The sequence below is a fragment of the Parasteatoda tepidariorum genome, chromosome 5, assembly GCF_982258835.1.
Source record: "Parasteatoda tepidariorum strain Cologne lab strain chromosome 5, Ptep-v5.0, whole genome shotgun sequence".
Classification (NCBI taxonomy): Eukaryota; Metazoa; Arthropoda; class Arachnida; order Araneae; family Theridiidae; genus Parasteatoda; species Parasteatoda tepidariorum.
In genome coordinates, this window is record NC_141759.1 from 51966368 (window position 1) to 51984375 (window position 18008).

At 29.6% G+C, this 18008-nt stretch overlaps 1 protein-coding gene and 1 long non-coding RNA gene across 2 annotated transcripts; both read right to left on the reverse strand.

The window, feature by feature from the left end:
* Positions 1-1581: 1581 nt before the first annotated feature.
* On the reverse strand, positions 1582-12779 carry LOC107448273 (NFX1-type zinc finger-containing protein 1). Its single transcript, XM_043056468.3, has 2 exons — positions 12229-12779; positions 1582-8258 (listed from the first exon to the last, which is right to left on the reverse strand). The coding sequence occupies exon 2, from the start codon at positions 8228-8230 to the stop codon at positions 3530-3532; it is 4701 nt and encodes a 1566-aa protein (XP_042912402.2). The 5' UTR covers positions 8231-8258; positions 12229-12779; the 3' UTR covers positions 1582-3529.
* Positions 12780-13660: 881 nt separating this feature from the next.
* LOC147809348 (uncharacterized) lies at positions 13661-17095 on the reverse strand. Its single transcript, XR_015433534.1, has 2 exons — positions 16561-17095; positions 13661-14082 (listed from the first exon to the last, which is right to left on the reverse strand). It is a non-coding gene; the product is annotated as an uncharacterized LOC147809348 (long non-coding RNA).
* Between the last annotated feature and the right edge of the window lie 913 nt (positions 17096-18008).

The window sequence follows — 18008 nt, forward strand, 5'->3', positions numbered from 1 at the left end:
ATCAGGTACAGGCACATTTGCGACGCACTAGAGCTGCACAATGGGCTATTGACGGCGGTCTGGGTAATATTCCCAAGGATGATCCAGAGACACATACATACGTTACATCCCGTTTTACAGGGAGGACACATTCACAAACCATCCATCCAACCGCAGATCGTGTTTTAGACCTGAGCCAGAGCAAGACAAATCTCCGATCCAATACTCCCAGAGACATTGATTTGTTATGGGAAATTGGAGGACTGTGTGACTCCGACAGATTTAGCGTGCATCAGTCATCATTTTGAACACGGGGAGGGGGCTCTTCGGACGGAAGGGATCGAACTCACCTCTCGAGCATGGCCCCAACAACCTATCCGGCCTATTTTTAGATCAAAAAATATTTTGAAAATTCTGTTTTTTTTTTTTTTTTTTTTTTTTTTTTTTAACTTTAACTAACACTCTAAAAACCCTTGTTTCCGCGATGTCTCATACCCTTAGTGTCTGTTGCAAGGCTTTTATTTTTATGTGTGATTGCTAAATTTAGTATCTTTTTATTCCTTTTAAAAAAATTTGTTTTAGGGAACTATTCAGATTAAAAAAAATAAATTTGACAATCTAGAATGTTTTTAACTGCAAGGACCATTGGGAAAGCATATTTCTCAAGACAAATATTATGCTTAGTCAAGTTAAAGCTAGTTAAAAAATAATTTAAAACCAATATTTTTTTTCAAGAAATTATCATGCTGGATGTTATTAATTAGCCACAGCAATCTTTGTACATAAAAAAAACTTGAAAAATAAGATTATAGTGCATGCAAGCATTGCTAATACTCCATTCACTCCTTATTCCTAACAGAACACACCCTTAGGTGCTTTTGGAATAATTGAAAAGCCAAAAGTTAAATACTTAGTTAGCTTTTGTAGACATTGCTAGAGTTTTAACTTAATAAACAGATGTATTGAATCGAAACTGCAAGAAATTATTGCTATAACGAGTTGCGTATGCAACAAATTGTACCCACGATGAATGGTGCTAGAGACGAATCGACTTGACTCTGTCGTAACGATGTCTTAAATTTAAATAGACCACCCATAATTTCAGTAACATTCTAGGCAAATCGATTAGAATCGGTTTTCTGAATTTGTTTATGGCACAATTTTTAAAGGAGAAAATTAAAAAATTGTGCAAAAATATTTTGTTATAAAATCATTTTTTCGCCTTATTTCTGGAACAAATTCAGTAGGTTTAAAAAAATTACATAATAAAACTTGTTAACCTAAAAATAATTCTAAACAACATAATAATTTTCATTTAAATATGAATAAAATTTTTAAAAATGAAAGTGAAAATAAAAAAGAAAAAAAATGCTACAGTAACCAAACAAAATTATTAGGTTTTAATTTTATCCTAGTAGAATAGTTAACTAAAACTGTGTCAATATATTAAACAATTTCTTTATTGTCAAGAAACAAAAAATGATTATGTAGTGATCAAGGGTTAGTGAGCAAAGGGAGTAGGAAGCACAATTTTTTTTTCTTTTCAGAAGAAAAATACGAATGGTATAAAATAAACTGTGATGCTAAAGTAAGACTACAATATAAGATTAAATAAATATTTATTAAAAATAATAAATAGTAATCTATTGAAAAATATTACATTTGTTGTCAAAACTTTAAAAAGATGTAATTATCTTTCAAAAATAATTTGATATATTTAATACAATATTGTGTGCACATCGAGTAAAAAATAATTTCTATAAAAATTGAAAATAATCAGATTTAAACTCTTTTCTTCATAAATTGAATGAGCATTAAATATTAAAATTGAGATATTGATTAGAACATTTCAGGAAACATAATTAACTATTAAGACCACATTTAAGATCAATTTTAGAATCACTGTAAAAATTTAAATTATAAAGTACTTACATTTAGGATCACCATTAGTTGGTTAGTGCAAATGAAGGATTAAAAAGATCAAAAAAGGATTTATTAAATAAGTTACCACTTTAGAAACCACCAGTTCTCAGAAACCACCTTACAAGTTCTTCCTCACATAAACCAGTTTTTGAAAATTTTAATTAACTAAACATATCTATAAAAGAAAATATATTACAAGGAAATAAAAAGTGATTAGAAGAATGCCAAAATCAGAATAACAAATAAAATTTTTGGTTGAAGGAAAATTTACCACAAGCTTCTTGAGCAAATTCATTACATTCTTTTTTACTTCGATAAACTTCCAAACCTTAATGAAAAAATTATTTTTTACTCTAAAAATAGATTTTAAAACTGGTCATTACAAAACACTTTGTATACTAAACTGTGAAAAGTTAGACAATTAAGTTATTAATAATTGATTTCAATTACATAATTATCTGAATAAAATGCTGAAAAAACATAAAACACACGATTACTCAAAATATTTACATTCAAGGAAAAATCCAAGTTTATCTCTTTAGGGCCTGTTTTTCTGGAAAAAAAAGAGGAAATAATTTTGTTATATTTACTTTAATCTTTAAAGAAATTCAATTTTAGCAGTCACTATATATTTTTGAACATCAATAGTGTTTGAAAACAAGTACATATGAACAATAAATTGATAAAATACTAAAAGTAGGAAACCATTGAAAGGAAGTTTTTGCGATTTAATCTAGAATAGTAGTATTTACAATTGGAAATTTATTAAATGACTCTTTTTAAGAATTCGGTGAAGGGCTCTTCAAATAGTAAGGTTAAAGCCGAACACAGGGCAAGGGACTAAGTTTAATGCGGGCATTTTACAAAACAAAAATCTTATTTTCTTTTTGTGTAGAAATTTTAAGAAGCCTTTATTCATAAGTGTAGTTTTTAAAGGTATGTAAGGTTCAGTTTTCATGTCAGCTACATTTTTATCATGTAAGTTTTAGTTACACAAGCTTCAGTTTTCATTAAAAAAATAAGAAAAAAGAAAACTTTTGTATGGATTTAAGACTAGGCCCTAGAGCAAGTATCCCTCGTTTCTCCTCCTTGAGTATGATCTTCTAATATGAACTCGATTTCTACCTGGATTAAACCCTGGCATCTGACATAAATGTACTGATAAAAAATTTAAATACAGTTCAAATGCAAAGTATGATTTAAATTGCCTGTTATTTCAAATTTTATACCATTTTATTTCAAATTTGAATAATTGAAAATATAGGGAAGTTAAATGATTTTTCATATGGCACTAAAATTAGTGATGCCATCAATTTTCAAAAAATAATGCATTTCTCATAAATTAAAAACTCCTAACAGTTTACTTAAACATTTGAATAATTTTTAACAAAAATTCTCAAGCTCTTCCTTTGAACTTATTTTATTATTCAGGTTAACTTCCTAATTTTAATCAATTTGAAAAACATAACAATATTTTGAAATATTAAAACATAACATAAATAAATTAAGTTGTACTAAGTCACACCTTTCCAGTATTACAATGATTTTCACCAAACCAAAAAAAAATCTAGATTATTCATAAATAACTTGATTATATTATTAAAGATTTTAGACACCTCAAACATTCCTAGAACAGCTCTACTTGTTTTTTAACAAGATTCTCTAATACTTCAATTGCTTTTTCTGATTCCATAATTTGCTGGTAACTAGCATATCTCAAATGATTTGAGAGCCATAACAATAAGGTTTCAAAACGATTTAATACATGGCAGTTAAAGTTAGCCTCACCCCAGTTTTCAATCATTTCATGAATTTTAACTAAACTTCTTAAATTAACAACAGCCATTTTTAAAACAACCAATACATCAGGAGTTTGCTCATTTTCAAGAATGCGCTCGATTTTTCTGTTTATGCCACTGAAGACAGCTGGTATAATATAATCGGCATCGTAAGTTGTGTGAAGAAGGAATCTAATTTCACTAACCATTGTTCTAGTATCACAGCTTTGCAGGAGACAATTCTTAGCATTCATCAAATGATTCTTAAAGCGCAGGCTTTGATATATCGACTTTGAACATAAGGGACAATTAGGCCATTCAAAACACTCTAAACATTGCTCTATATGTTTGATTAACTCTTTCATTTCAATAACATGGTCACAATCCATCAACATAATGTAGCGGTCAACTTTTGGATTACCATTTTCAATGTCACTTTCATTACACACACGACATAAATATGGACATGGATCACCACACAACCCAATGCATTCATGCCCACATGGTAAGATTTGAGAGCAATTCATAGAACAGGGTTCTACAGTACATTTTTGATAGCAAAGTTTCGGACATTTAACATGGTCACAGCGTAATTGACATGGCAACTTACATTCAATGCATGGTCTGTAGCAGCTATTGATGCATCTGCTATTATTTGAATTAGCGTGAGGGCACACCAATCCACACTGTTCTTTACAGGGAGGGCAAGGACTGTTACAGTAGCCTTTACAAAGGTGACCACATGGAAGTTTTTGATCACATTTTGCAGTGCAAAGTGCATGAATTCCAAAATCTAAACAAAACCGGCAATAACCTTCACAAAGATGCCCACAATTCAGCATTATGCCACACAGTCGATTGCAATAAGACAGAAGATCACTTCCATCCAAATCTAAATTACACGCCACATCCACCGTGTGACCACAAGGTGAAATTAAAGGACGCTTCTCACGACAGATAATTTCACTTATTTTATCTTTTTTGAAACAAGGAACTTTACTCGTATGACCACATGGAAGTATAACTGTCTCCAAAGAAGGACAGTTATACTGAGTTATGTCCACGCAGCAAGCTACTGTGACCAGATGATTGCATGGTAATAATTTTTGCACCTCTTCAAGGCAAGTAAAACCTGTAATATTAACTGTTCTGGATTTGTGCCCACAAGGAAGAGTTATTGCATTCTTTTTTACTCTCTTACAAGGCTGGAAGCATAATCGGGGGCATATTCGATCTACATCGATGAATTTTTCACAAGGCAACTGACATTGATAAAGCTTGTGATCAGCATCAAAATTATGACATCTGTTTATGCAATTATGTCCACAAGGGAGTTTGAAGTTGCATTGTTGCTGGCAGCCTCGATGCATAAATTCAGAAATCTCAACTTCAGTTTGAACAGAGGTTTCAGTTCCATGTCGACTACATTGTAAAGGAATTTTATCCCCTATCATTCCTTGCTCTTGTAATTTGGGTAAAATTGCGCTCCAAAGAGGGCTTTTCTCGGCATACATTTTAAAGTTACCAAGACAGAACATGCCCATCTTTGCTCTAGACAGTGCAACACATACTCTATTGTTTTCTTTTAGAAACCCAATAACACCATTTCTGTTATTTCTAACAAATGACACTATAACGATATCATTTTCCTCACCTTGATAATTGTCAACAGTAGTTATTTTAACTTCTAAGTCGGCTTTAAAAAGGAAGTCTCGAATAAGGCTTACTTGAGCAGCATAAGTGGCAAGAATGGTTATTCGATCAAGAGAATACGACTGGACCTGGAAATACTTTGCCAATGCTACAGCAATTTCAGCTTCAAATTTATTAGAAGAACTTGTGCTAGAAGATCTTTCCGATTCTCTCTCAGCATGATCAAAAAAGAAGACGCTAGATTTCACACCATTAATTTCCTTATATTTATAAACACTTTCATCACTTTTCAACATTTCGTATAAATGATCATTAACTAAGAGATCAGCAATACACGGTTTCATACGATGTTGCGACACTAGAGTTGTATTAGGAACATTGTTCGTAAAAAGTCTTTCGAACATTGATATTTTTAAATTATATACTTCACTTAGTTCATGATCTGATGGCAGTGGCCTTAATTGTTTATGGTCACCAATTAGGATAAAGTGTTTAATGCTTGGTAAAAGAGCAGCTATTGTATGAGATTCAAGCACTTCAGCTGCTTCCTCTACAACTAAAATAGAGGGTTGGGCATAGTACAGCAATTCACGAAATTTTGCAGCACCAGTAGTTGTTACACCAACAATATGAGCACTTTTCAATACTTCAATTTTGAGAGAACTGTCAAAACCTTTACCACAATATGACTGTTTTAATTTTTTATACTCTTCTTTTTCTTCAACAATATTTTTTTTTAAAATTTCCATACAATTTTTTCGCCACAAATAAAAAAGTTCAAACCTGTTGGTTAGGTGCAAGGACCAGATATTTTCATGTTTCAGAGTAATATTTAAACTTTTCTCATTCATTTTATTGAAACGTTTTTCACATTCTTCATAAAGTTTTAATTTACGTGAACATCCTAACCACTCCATAATATTTTCTGTCAATTCACTGCAACGTGAAGAAGACTTTGACAATAATTCTTCTTTTTTGTTACTATCAATGATAGCCTGTAGTGCAGAACTTTCTAAATATTTGTTTTTACAGAAATCAAGCAACTCTATATCATTATTCAAATCCCGACATATGTCTTTTAAGGCAAAAAGTGCTGGATCATATTCACCACCATATCTAACATCGGGATTTAAAATATGAGGCATAAATTTCTGCATCCTCTTTATGATGGATTTTGCTATCTGATCTGTTATACGATTAGAATTGTCTTGTTCCATATAAAGCTTATGAGTCAAAACTATGTTATCCATAGTGTATGGTTTCATAATTGTACTTTTGCTTTGACTACCGAGTCTAACAATGTTTTCAACATTTTCTTTCAAAAGACCTTCAAGAAACTGATCAAGAGCATGGTTTGTCATACAGCAGATGATAATAGGAGTAAGATTAGTGTTTTTTAAAAGAGCTTTCACCATCTTCTTTCCCATGAATGTTTTTCCTGTGCCTGGTGGGCCTTGTATTATTGCTACTTTATTAGTCAAAGCTAATTTATAAGCTTCATACTGGTGTTCATCTAATTTTAAACTATCTGCTGATGGCCATTCATCATAAAGCAACGGATCAAATTTTTTGCACAAATCTTCATTCTTGTCCGGAATTTCACAGCCTTCAGAAGAATACTCACAATTTTCACAAAGGGAATACTTTCGACCTAATAAGCTATCAGGATCTCTCAAGTATTCAGGCGAAGCTTCACTACTTTCTAGAGAGACAAGATAATCAGACAAAGGAAAACTGCTCGGACTAAAGCTTTTTATAGCAGACAATACATGCTTATAGCATTCAAAATACGCATTTGGAACCACCATTAGATATTGAACATCTGCATACAATGAATCTTCATAGCGGTCATCTTCTAAAATGAGTTTTATAGTACATTTTTCACTTTTTCCGGTGGGAGCTTTCAACTCTTGGACAGATGCAAATATTACTTTATTAAACTTGTCTGGAGTTAGACAGACCATACTTCCAGGTAGTGAGAGAATAGAGTCTTTCCAATTGACCGCTTTGGATGAATAAACTTCGATTGTACAGCATATACCTTCAGGCTTATATTTCGCTGGACGTACCACAAGAACTTTATCATATTTTTGGGTCTCTGATCTAATGAGTGCTGTTTCATCCGAATTCAAACAATGCGCAACACATTCACGAAATGATCGAAGCATATCCTCTCTTGTAAGGCGAAAGTGAACTGCTAAATAGTGGTTAACACTTGAGTAAGGGCCATCAATAATATTTTGTGGTAAATCTGGAGTTTCACAATTTATTATATCATTTTCTCTAGGTACAATAGAGAGCTCTCGAAATTTACCCAATTCATCTAAATCCTCCAATGCAGGCTTAGGGTCATCAAATCTTTCGATTTTGTGTTTTAATATGTCAAACTGAGCTTTGATGTCTGCTAAGTTTTGCAACTTTCGAAGCCGCATCGTGTTAAAGTAGTTCTGTAGAGCCGGAAAAACATCATCTATAATTTCTCTACACTCACAATGCCTTAGTAATTTTTGCAAAATAATCAAATAGTTTGTGGTAAGTGTAACTAAATTGGTTGAATGTTTTTCTATTAAAAGTGTATTTATTGTGACATGGACATCAACAAAAATAAACTTTTTGCAATCCTTCAACATTTCAAGAAATTTCACAAGACTACCTTCCAGTCTATTTAAACTCACAGTGCAAACATTATAGATTATTTGAACGAGAGTTGCCATAATATCACAATCGATTTTACCATCTTGTTTCAAATATTCTTGATTTTGAAGAAATCTTTGAAACCCAAAATTTGTCCTGTTCAACTCATATAACAGTAGATCATTACGTTTGTTGCATGCTAAAATTAAAAGATCATTTTTTGTGATTCGACGAATCGGTCCTTTAGCTGCAGGGGCTTCCATAGCTTTTATATTTCAATACAATTCCTTTCTGAAAATTTAAAAAGCACAATTTATAATATTAAAATAAAACTAACAACAATGAAACAATTAATTAATATTTATGTACCAAATAAACTTCTTATTAATATGGCTGACTAAATTTAATTATATTTAAATTTAATCCATAATTTAAAGGAATGAGTTATGAATGAATGAAGGATTTAGTAAGCCAAAAAAAGTAAGTTTACTATAATCTAGAATTCATTGGGTTTTCAATCACAAGGGAAACTAGGGAAGTGTGACTCGCCAATTTTGAAATAAACTAGTGGGATGTATGCCTTATGAGGAATAATTTTAGAGGGCAACATTCGTTTCGGCCCATAGAAGGTCCTGTGAGAGATAAAAAATAATTCAGTATGTAGAAAAATTGGTATTTTATTACTTCAATGCAGACTATTAGCCATTGTAATTGTCTCATACTCTAATTAACTTGTAATTAATTGGTTAATTAATTAGCAAATTAATAAATTAAGCAGCAAATTAATTATTAATTGATTTGCAATTACATACTTCAATTAATTGGGAAAATTTTTTGGAAGGTTTTCTGAAAAACTACAGTTATATAAAATTTAGAAATCAATTTTGACAATAAATATGCATTATATAGTACGTGAAGGTACCACAAAATTAATTGGAGTATGAGATAATTACAATAACTAATAGTCTGCATTGAAGTATAAAATACCGATTTTTCTACATAAGGCATACATCCCCACTAGTTTATTTCAAAATTGGCGAGTCACACTTCCCTAGTATCCCTTGTCAGTCATATTTTACCAGTGTCCCAAAGACCCATGTTAATCAATCTATCAGTACAATTAAAAAAGTTTGTTAACTCAGAATGCAATGCATATTATGCTACCACTATACATATATTTCTTGGTATCATAATTCATTATTGCAGAGATGAAGTATTGGTTTGCGAAGAAGTATTTTTATTTTTAGAGGGTGCTGATTTTTAAGGGGTCTTAGGTCTCAAAATTTTGCAGGTGCCCCCCTCCTGAGCATAAGTTTGTTAACTCAAAATTTAATGCATATTATGTCACAATATTAAGTATGTTTATGTTTCATAATTCATTTTTGAAAAGTTGTATCATTTCAGTTGAAGAGATGATTTTTAAAGGCCCCTTAAACATTTTGCCGCTAGAGCGTAGTTTGTATAAATTAATAAGTCTATTTAACTCTGAATTTTAAGCTTATTATGTCATTATTGCAAATGTGTTTTTTTGTTTGTTTTATAATTCATCATTGCAAAGATAAAGTATAATTTTGCATAAAGATTTTTGCTATCTTTCTTCCCATTTTTTTTGACGGGCGGGGTGGTGGGGCTCTTGTAAAGGAGCCAACTTGGTTTAAAAGTTTAGCAGATGGACCCAGTTTGTACTTTCAAAAGTTTGTCACATCAGGAATTTATCCACATGCATTAGACTGAAGATGCGATTCCTTACCGTTATTTAAATTGTGACACATGTAGCTTCAGACTTATTCATCACATGAATTTTTTTTTTAAAACTATATAAATATTTTTATTGTTTTTTTTTTTGTTTTGTTCAAAAGGGCATAGGGTCTAAGGGCCTCACTTTTAAGGAAGGCCCACCACTTTGGTCTGGACCTGGGGGAGCCTGGTTTTAAATATGTTTTGCATTAGGTAGTAGAACGGAGACAAAATTTATCTTTTAAACATCAATGTCTTGAAATCCAGTGAATTCAAATCATGTTTAATTTTAAAACAGTGTGAAAATGAATCTGGATTTCTGTTTTAATTATTGCGTTGAATACGAGTCAGGATATTTGATTTTTAATACACGTAAGTATGGATCTGAATAACTGATTTTAAATCACATGATTACTAATTTCAATGTGTTATTTTTTAATTAAAAAAAAAAATCATGTGAAAACAAGTCATGTTTGATTTTTAAAACACGTGAAAACTAACTACAATGTTACATTTTAGAATTGAGTGAATATGAATCGCGATGTTTAGGTTAGTTGCAGGCATATGAACTACAATGCTTTATTTATATCTAAAATTCGTTCGTTGTGGTACTTGAATATTATGCACCGTGTCATGATTTGCTGATACACTGAGAATAAAAGTGAATCTGAAGCATTAAATTTTGCCCATAAACTAGGGGTGCACAACCTTTTTGAGAGAAGGGCCACATGCACAGCAAATTGACCAATGAAGGGCCACATGCCAAAGTATTTAGACAGGCATATTGACAGCAATTGTAGGCAATAATTGTTATATAAACATCATTTTTCTAGGCACTAAATTCTTTTTGTCAGTTAACCTTGTAATAAATATCTTTGCATAAAAATAAATACTTTTAAATGTTTAAAATTAGAAACTGGAAAACTTAAGGATAAAAAAAAAAAAAAAAAAAAAACAGAATCAAAATCAATTTATCAGATAAAATTCGAAACAATTTTTTAAAGTTAAAATTTAAAGATATACAAATCATTTCCCAGCATATGATCAAAAATGATAACTAATAAGTACATTTTCAAGAAAAGGTAAAATGCAGATAAATAAAACCCTAATAGGGTCAATATCAGGGATCTGTCTAGATTTTTCTGAGAGGTACCTATTTTATGAAAATTTAGACACAATTTGTGAAAATTAAAAATTATATTACAAAATCAACACAAAAATATGGATTTATCATTTCTTACGAGATACAACAATAACATTTTAGGAAAAAGTATTTTGTGAAACTACCGTTTTCCTTAACATTGAATTTGTAAAGGTACGGCTAAACGGTAGTAAATTTGGCCTGGACAGAGCCCTGATAATAACATATGAATCTGAAAATTGGAGTTAATCCAACAAATAGGAAAACATATTAAGTAATTTTGAAAGTTGAATATGAAAATAATACTTGGAGGAAAAGATACAATCATGAAATAGAAAAATTAGTTGAATGAAAATACATCATAACATTTATCAAAGTCAACAAAATACAGTGGATAAGACATGCCAAAAGAATGATAGAAACAGACATGTCTTATAAAATCATGATAGGAAAGTTATATAAGAATAGGAAAAGAAGATCAAAATTAAGATGGCTAGAATCAGGTTGAGGAACACTTGAAAAAAATGAAGATAAAATTTTTTAAAAAAGAAATCTGGAGAGAAAGTAGAACTCAATTTTAGAGAAAGGGTTGTTGAGTTGCAAAAGAAGAATGCTTATATTTAGGATTATCTGAATTATTTTGATTGTCTTAGTCTAACCTACCCAATCTACTATTTTCAATGTACCTACGTAACCCATGTTCTGGGTTTTACAAAAGATCTAAACTTGCATTTTTTTAGACACCTAATTTAAAAGGCGAAGCAGTAATGACCAAAAAGATACTTAAGATTTATAAATTTCAACTTGTTGAAATAAAAATAGCTCACTTAAACAGAGCCACGTGATCCCCGATTTATTCAAAGGATTTGTAGCAATAGTGATGCAACATGGTGATATAAAATACCAACAATAGTTAACAGCATTAAAATAATTGAGCCGGGTTCAATATCCTCTTCTCTATATATTTATATAAAAAATAGATGACGAAAGCTTGTTTTAAGGTCATAAATCTTTAAAAAAAATAGGAAAGTTACTTCTTTTAAAAAAAATATATACATTGGTATTGAATTACACATATCATAATTATATATTAGTTAGGAAAATTATTTAATTATTATGGTTTTAAAGAGATTAAAAATCAAACCACATTTACATTGAGCATATTAGAATTGTAATTTTTTAAACCAATATTATAAATTACATGAGAGTTAAATTAAATCAAGATAAAATACAAATATATAAACATTGATGCTTTAAGATCTTCTTTCCTACTATAAATTTTATCTCACTTTTTTTACTAACTTTTCAGATGAATTAAATAACTCAAAATAAATACAGTAGACTACTTTGCCTAGAATATTTTAATCTAAATCTAATACTTACTTTGTAATACGTAAGGTATAACACTTAGTTTTAATAAATTGCAAAACTATGTAACTTTAAAATTCACAAACTGAAACTAGTGGGAAATTCCCTGCATTTGTTTTGTTGCCACTTATAGAAAAATCACATAAATATTTTTCATCATACAAAGAGAGTTCTCAATAAACGCACTGTCTTGAATGCCCGCCTGTTTTATAACCCTAGACTTTGGCGATCAGCTGAAATAGGTGATTGCCAAACTAATTCTATCGCCAAGAGCTTGGATGCCCGATTTTTTTTGAGCGTGGTGAAAATGGCGAATACGTTTTATAGCTCAATAATGTAAGCAATTGTTAAGAATATCTTTTCATGAACTAATAAGATAGGTAAATTCCTATCCTTTAAAATCTCGTTCACCAGCCCCAGTGTATCTTTATGTCTTACGTTGAAGCGATGAAATTGCACGTTATGACCATAATTTGTAGGAAAAGAAATACCTACAAGAATATCTGTTATTAAAGATTTGTGCTGATGCTGGGTAAGTATAAGTGTCACATTGCTTGGCAAAATACTCCTTAGTGTAACTATTTCACTAACTAGTCATTTGTTGTTGCTACCTCACTGCTTAACTCTATAATTAGTATGTTGTGCTGTTGCTTATCCTCATAGATCTTTAGTCAGATCAACTCAATAAAGTTGTTGATAGGTATGTACCTCCTACATATTTTTTATTTGTACATATTTTAATCTCTTGCATTATAATTAATTAGGTATCTTTCTCATTAAATTATATTTATGTGGAGTTGGTAGAGTTTTTTTTTTTTTATTCAAGCAATTTTTTGTGCTCCTATTTATTATATTGGTTATAATGGAATGGAAGTATATTGGAATTAGTGAGTGAATTGAATTTTCTTGAATATTATTTATTATTTGAAAGGAAATATGAATGACTAATAAGTTATACTTTAACTATACAAAGTTGAAAAGAAGCCCCTTTTTTTTCTCTTATGAATAAAAGGTTAAATTAATAGTATGTTACACCCTAAACTTAAAGTTACCAATAAGAAGTTATCAACTTTCCTTGATTTAGCAAGTTGAAGCAAGCCAGTCATTGGCAATTTTTGAATTTTTTTTTATTCTAAAATGAGAACTGAAAAATCAGAAGTATTTCTTTCCTTATCAATGAGCAAGAAAAGTATTTTTAGAATATAATTTTGCAAAAAAGAAATTAATTGCTCTTGTATTTTTCAGCTATTTTATTGCTTCAACTCTTTATTTATTCTGTTTTTTAAATTAAAAATCAACTGAGGATGCAGATTACAACAGTTTTGGCTATACCAATCATTTCAATTAATGCTATTATAATGCTTTTTTAAATTTGCTGTTGTGTTTTTGTCAGAGTGTTGTGTTTTGTAAAGTTTTGAAAAATTCTTGGAATTAATCATGGACTTGGTAATTTAAAATGTAGATTTTATTATATTGCTAGTTTTTGAAATTTGGATTACATGTGCTAAAGTTTTTATGCTTACATACTTCATTATTTGTTTGATGATGCAAGAATAACATTACTACTATAAATGATATTTTTAAATTAATATTAAAATTTTGAATAATATTAAGGGTTCATGAATCAATAATCGAAAAGAACAAGTTCTGTTGTATCACAATTTGTGCTTCATGTTTTGTTTATCCAGTTGCAATGCTTTTAGTTTTCTTCCAGGTTGTTATGATCATCAGTTATTGTGATGCATCCTTAAATGTAGAGCGAAGGCTCCTTCATCGACTGAATTTTCAACCATGCTGGCCTGAGAATTATTACGATTTCCAGGTCAGTGCTTGTTGAAATTCCAGTTTTGATCCGTCGTGTCCAGTTTTCTGTCAAATCAACATAAAGAAGGAAGTTATGATATTGAATAAGTATACATTTTAATTTGTTTTAAAGATATATTTAATCTTGGTTTGTTTACGGAGTTAATATATTACGTTGTACTATATTTTATATTAACCTTATCTATTATTAATATTTATAGTTTTATATAAAGAAAATTATATTAAAAATATATGTATATATAATTTATATGTATTTTAATATCTTACATAATTATTAATATGGTATCTCATCAAATTTTGTTTCATTATTGTCGGATCATTATTTTGTTTGTTATTTTTTAAGCATTTTTTGTGGTTAAAAGTCCAAATTATTTTTTGTTTCATTCGTAGTGATTAAAACAATTAATTGCAAGAAACATGAAGAATTTCAATTTACTTTTAATATGTCTTATTGCCTTTATTAAATTTTACATACATTAAAGTTTTAGATTTTGTGTTTATGTTTTTTATTATTTGTAAGATTCTGCTTATTAAACATTTCTGTAAATGACATTTTTAAAACTAATATTATAGTTCAGAATAATATGGAGAGACTAGTATAGAATTTGAATAGTTGAGAAGAAGCACAAGTAAGCAATTGTATCACAAATTGTAATTTGTGCGTCTTCATGTTTTGCATATCTAGAATTGTTACAAGTTGAGACTTTCTTTTCATCAACTAATCAGGTGTATCCTTTAAAAGCTCCTTCAGCATGTCTTTGTCTTAAATGGGAGTGATGAAATTGCTTGTTATGACCATAATTTGTCGGAATAGAAATACCTACTGGAATATATGCTATCAAAGATTTGTGTTGATGCTGAGTAAGTATAAGTGTCACATTTCTTGCCTAAATGTTAGTGTGACAATTTCACTTGCTAGTCATTTATTGTTGCTGCCTCTCTGCATAAATCTAAAATTGGTATGCACCTCCGACATATTTTATATTTATAGATATTTTAATCTCTTACATTATAATTAATTAGGTATCTTTTTCATTGCATTATATCTATGTGGGGTAAAGCAATTTTTTGTGCTTCTAATTATTATATTGGATATAGTTACTTATAATAGTATGAAAATATGCATATTTGAATTAGTTACTTGTGTATATTGAATATTATTTGAAAGGAAATATGAATGACTAATAAGTTATACTTTAATAATACACGGTTGGGAAGAAATCAGTTTTTTTCTCTTTTGAAGGTTAAATTAATATATTACACCCTAAATTTAAAGTTACCATTAATAAGTTATCAATTTTCTTTGTATAAATATCTTCAAATGGTATAAAAAATTGTTTTACATTTTATTATATTGCTAGTTTTTAAAATTTAGATTACATGGGTTAAAGTTTTCTGTTTACATCATTACTTGTTTGATGATGCTATGATTACATTACTACTATAAATAATACTTTTAAATTAATATTAAGAGCTCATTAATTTTAATAATTGAAAAGTCACAAGTTGTGTTTCATGTTTTGTATATGCAGTTGCAATGCTAATAGTTTTGTTCCAGATTGTTATGATCATCAGTTAATGTGATGCATCCTTAAATGTAGAAAAAAAGGCTCTTTCATCCACTGAATTTTTAACTACTCTGACCTGAGAATTATCAGAATTGCCAGGTCAGTGCATGTTGAAATTCCAGTTTTGATTCTTCAAAAATTCTGGGTACTCCAAATCAACATTATGAAGGAAGTGGAAATATTGATTTAGTATACATTTAAATTAGTTTTAAAGATATATTTAAAAATGCATGGGTTATTTACAGAGTTTATATATTATATAGTAGTATATTTTATATTGACTCTATATTAATTTGATTGAGTTAAGAAAATTGATTCAGGGTTACCTTTATAGATATAATGCTTTTAATTTATTTTTTTTTTACAGATTATTACAATTTTCAGGAATCTTTTCATGAGTGGAATTTTAGAACTTAAGTGACTTTTTTGTAAGCTGTACTGTGATCGTTTTCTTCTAATTAGAAAAATCTGTTTGCCTTACTATTTATAAAAATTTATGCTAGGCTGTAATTAAAGTGTAGAAAATTTAACAATTACTATGATTTTTCATGAACATTATCAATTAGCTCAATATCAATATTATCAGTATCAATATTTTAATATGAAATGCAAATGCATACTAACAATGTACCACAAATTATTTTATAAATAATATATATATATATATATATATGTAAAATTATCTCTTTCCATAATGATTGAACAAAAGTTCTAAAATATTTATTAAAAAAATTTATCAGGGCCATGAAATTCAGCTAATTATGGAGCAAAAAACCAGGGTTGGGAATTTTTAACTTAATTTTTTCAGTGGTAAAATATTTTTGGCAATTAATTAAAGTTGTTTTATTAGACTATTTAAAAAGTATTTCATAAAAACGTTTTCTACCATTAATATTTTAATAAAAAGTAAGAAATTTCCCTTTTTTCTATACATTATGTTAACAAGTTTACTTACAAATATAAATGTATTGGAAGCATATGTATAGGAGTGAGTTATGCTGGCTGTTTGCTCCTCAGTTCTATACATAAAAATGCTGTTCTTCAGAATTATATAATGTCCTTTTTCCAGGGTAGGTATATAGTTCAATTACTTATAAATTAAAGATATCTTGTTTTATTTTTCTCTTGACATAATGAAAATTTTAATATTAAAGAACATGGAAATTCTTATGAAAATTTCAGGCATAACACAATATACTTATAAATAATGCAGTATTGGATAAATGCATTTATTACTTTAAAAAACTTTAAAAAAAAAATAATATCGAATCCCTGAAAGAACCGATTCAGGTTTTTTCAAGAAATGGGTTTTTCCAATTTCGTCTGATTTTGTCTTCATTTCTTTTAATTTTTGTAGTTTAGTCTTGCTGCATAAATAAATACCATAAATTTTATTCCTAACCAAGCCATTAATAATAATTATTTAAACATTTCATTATCTATGTCATTAGTCACAAGTAACAATACTATTTTAAATGAGAGTAAAAAGGTCCAATTACCTTTGTAGGATTTACCTATTCTGTTTTAAAATAGAATTATAAAAAAAACTGCTAAATGTTTTAACGAAGAATTAAATTATTTATTTTAATTCAAATAAAGTTTTTTACTCGGTTGTTGTTAATTTACGTCGCACTAGAGCTGCAATGGGCTATTGGCGACGGTCTGGGAAACATCCCTGAGGATCATCCGAAGACATGCCATCACAATTTTGATCCTCTGCAGAGGGTATGGCACCCCTGCTTCGGTAGCCCGACGACCTGCACGTGAAGTCGAGCACTTTACGATAGAACAGTTTAACGAGGACCACTACCGCACACCCTCGGTCCCTACGCAGACAGATCCAAGTGGTCACCCACCCGCTCATTGACCGCAGCCAGTGATGCTTGACTTCGGTGATCTGCTGGGAACCGTGTCTTAACGATCAGTCCACTGCGGGACATTTTTTTTTTTACTTGGAAAAACTATTTTATGCAATGGTGCATTGCATTACTTTTCTGAGTTGTGTCCAATGTTTTTTACAGTGAAAGGGAGCTTCCAGAATAAGCTCTAATATTTCAATAACAAAGGATGCATCTGAACAAGTATTTCACCAGTTAAAGGGTGCTATCATTGGAAAAGTATAATTAGACTCATAGGTTAGCAAAATAGTAGTTAAAATGCACTTTTATAAATGTATTATTTTCCTATTTCAGTGAATTGCAATTCTAATCTTGTTATAACAGTAGTAGTTTCAATTATTTTGTGAATTAATATCTCGAATTTTTGCGAAAACACCTAAGTACATTATCTCCTTTTTCTAATAATAATTATTTAAAAAAAAAGCTAATTAAAATTTTCAAATGCAGAATATTGAAGTAGCAGAAATATAAATATTATTCTATTAGTATAATCTTAATATATAGT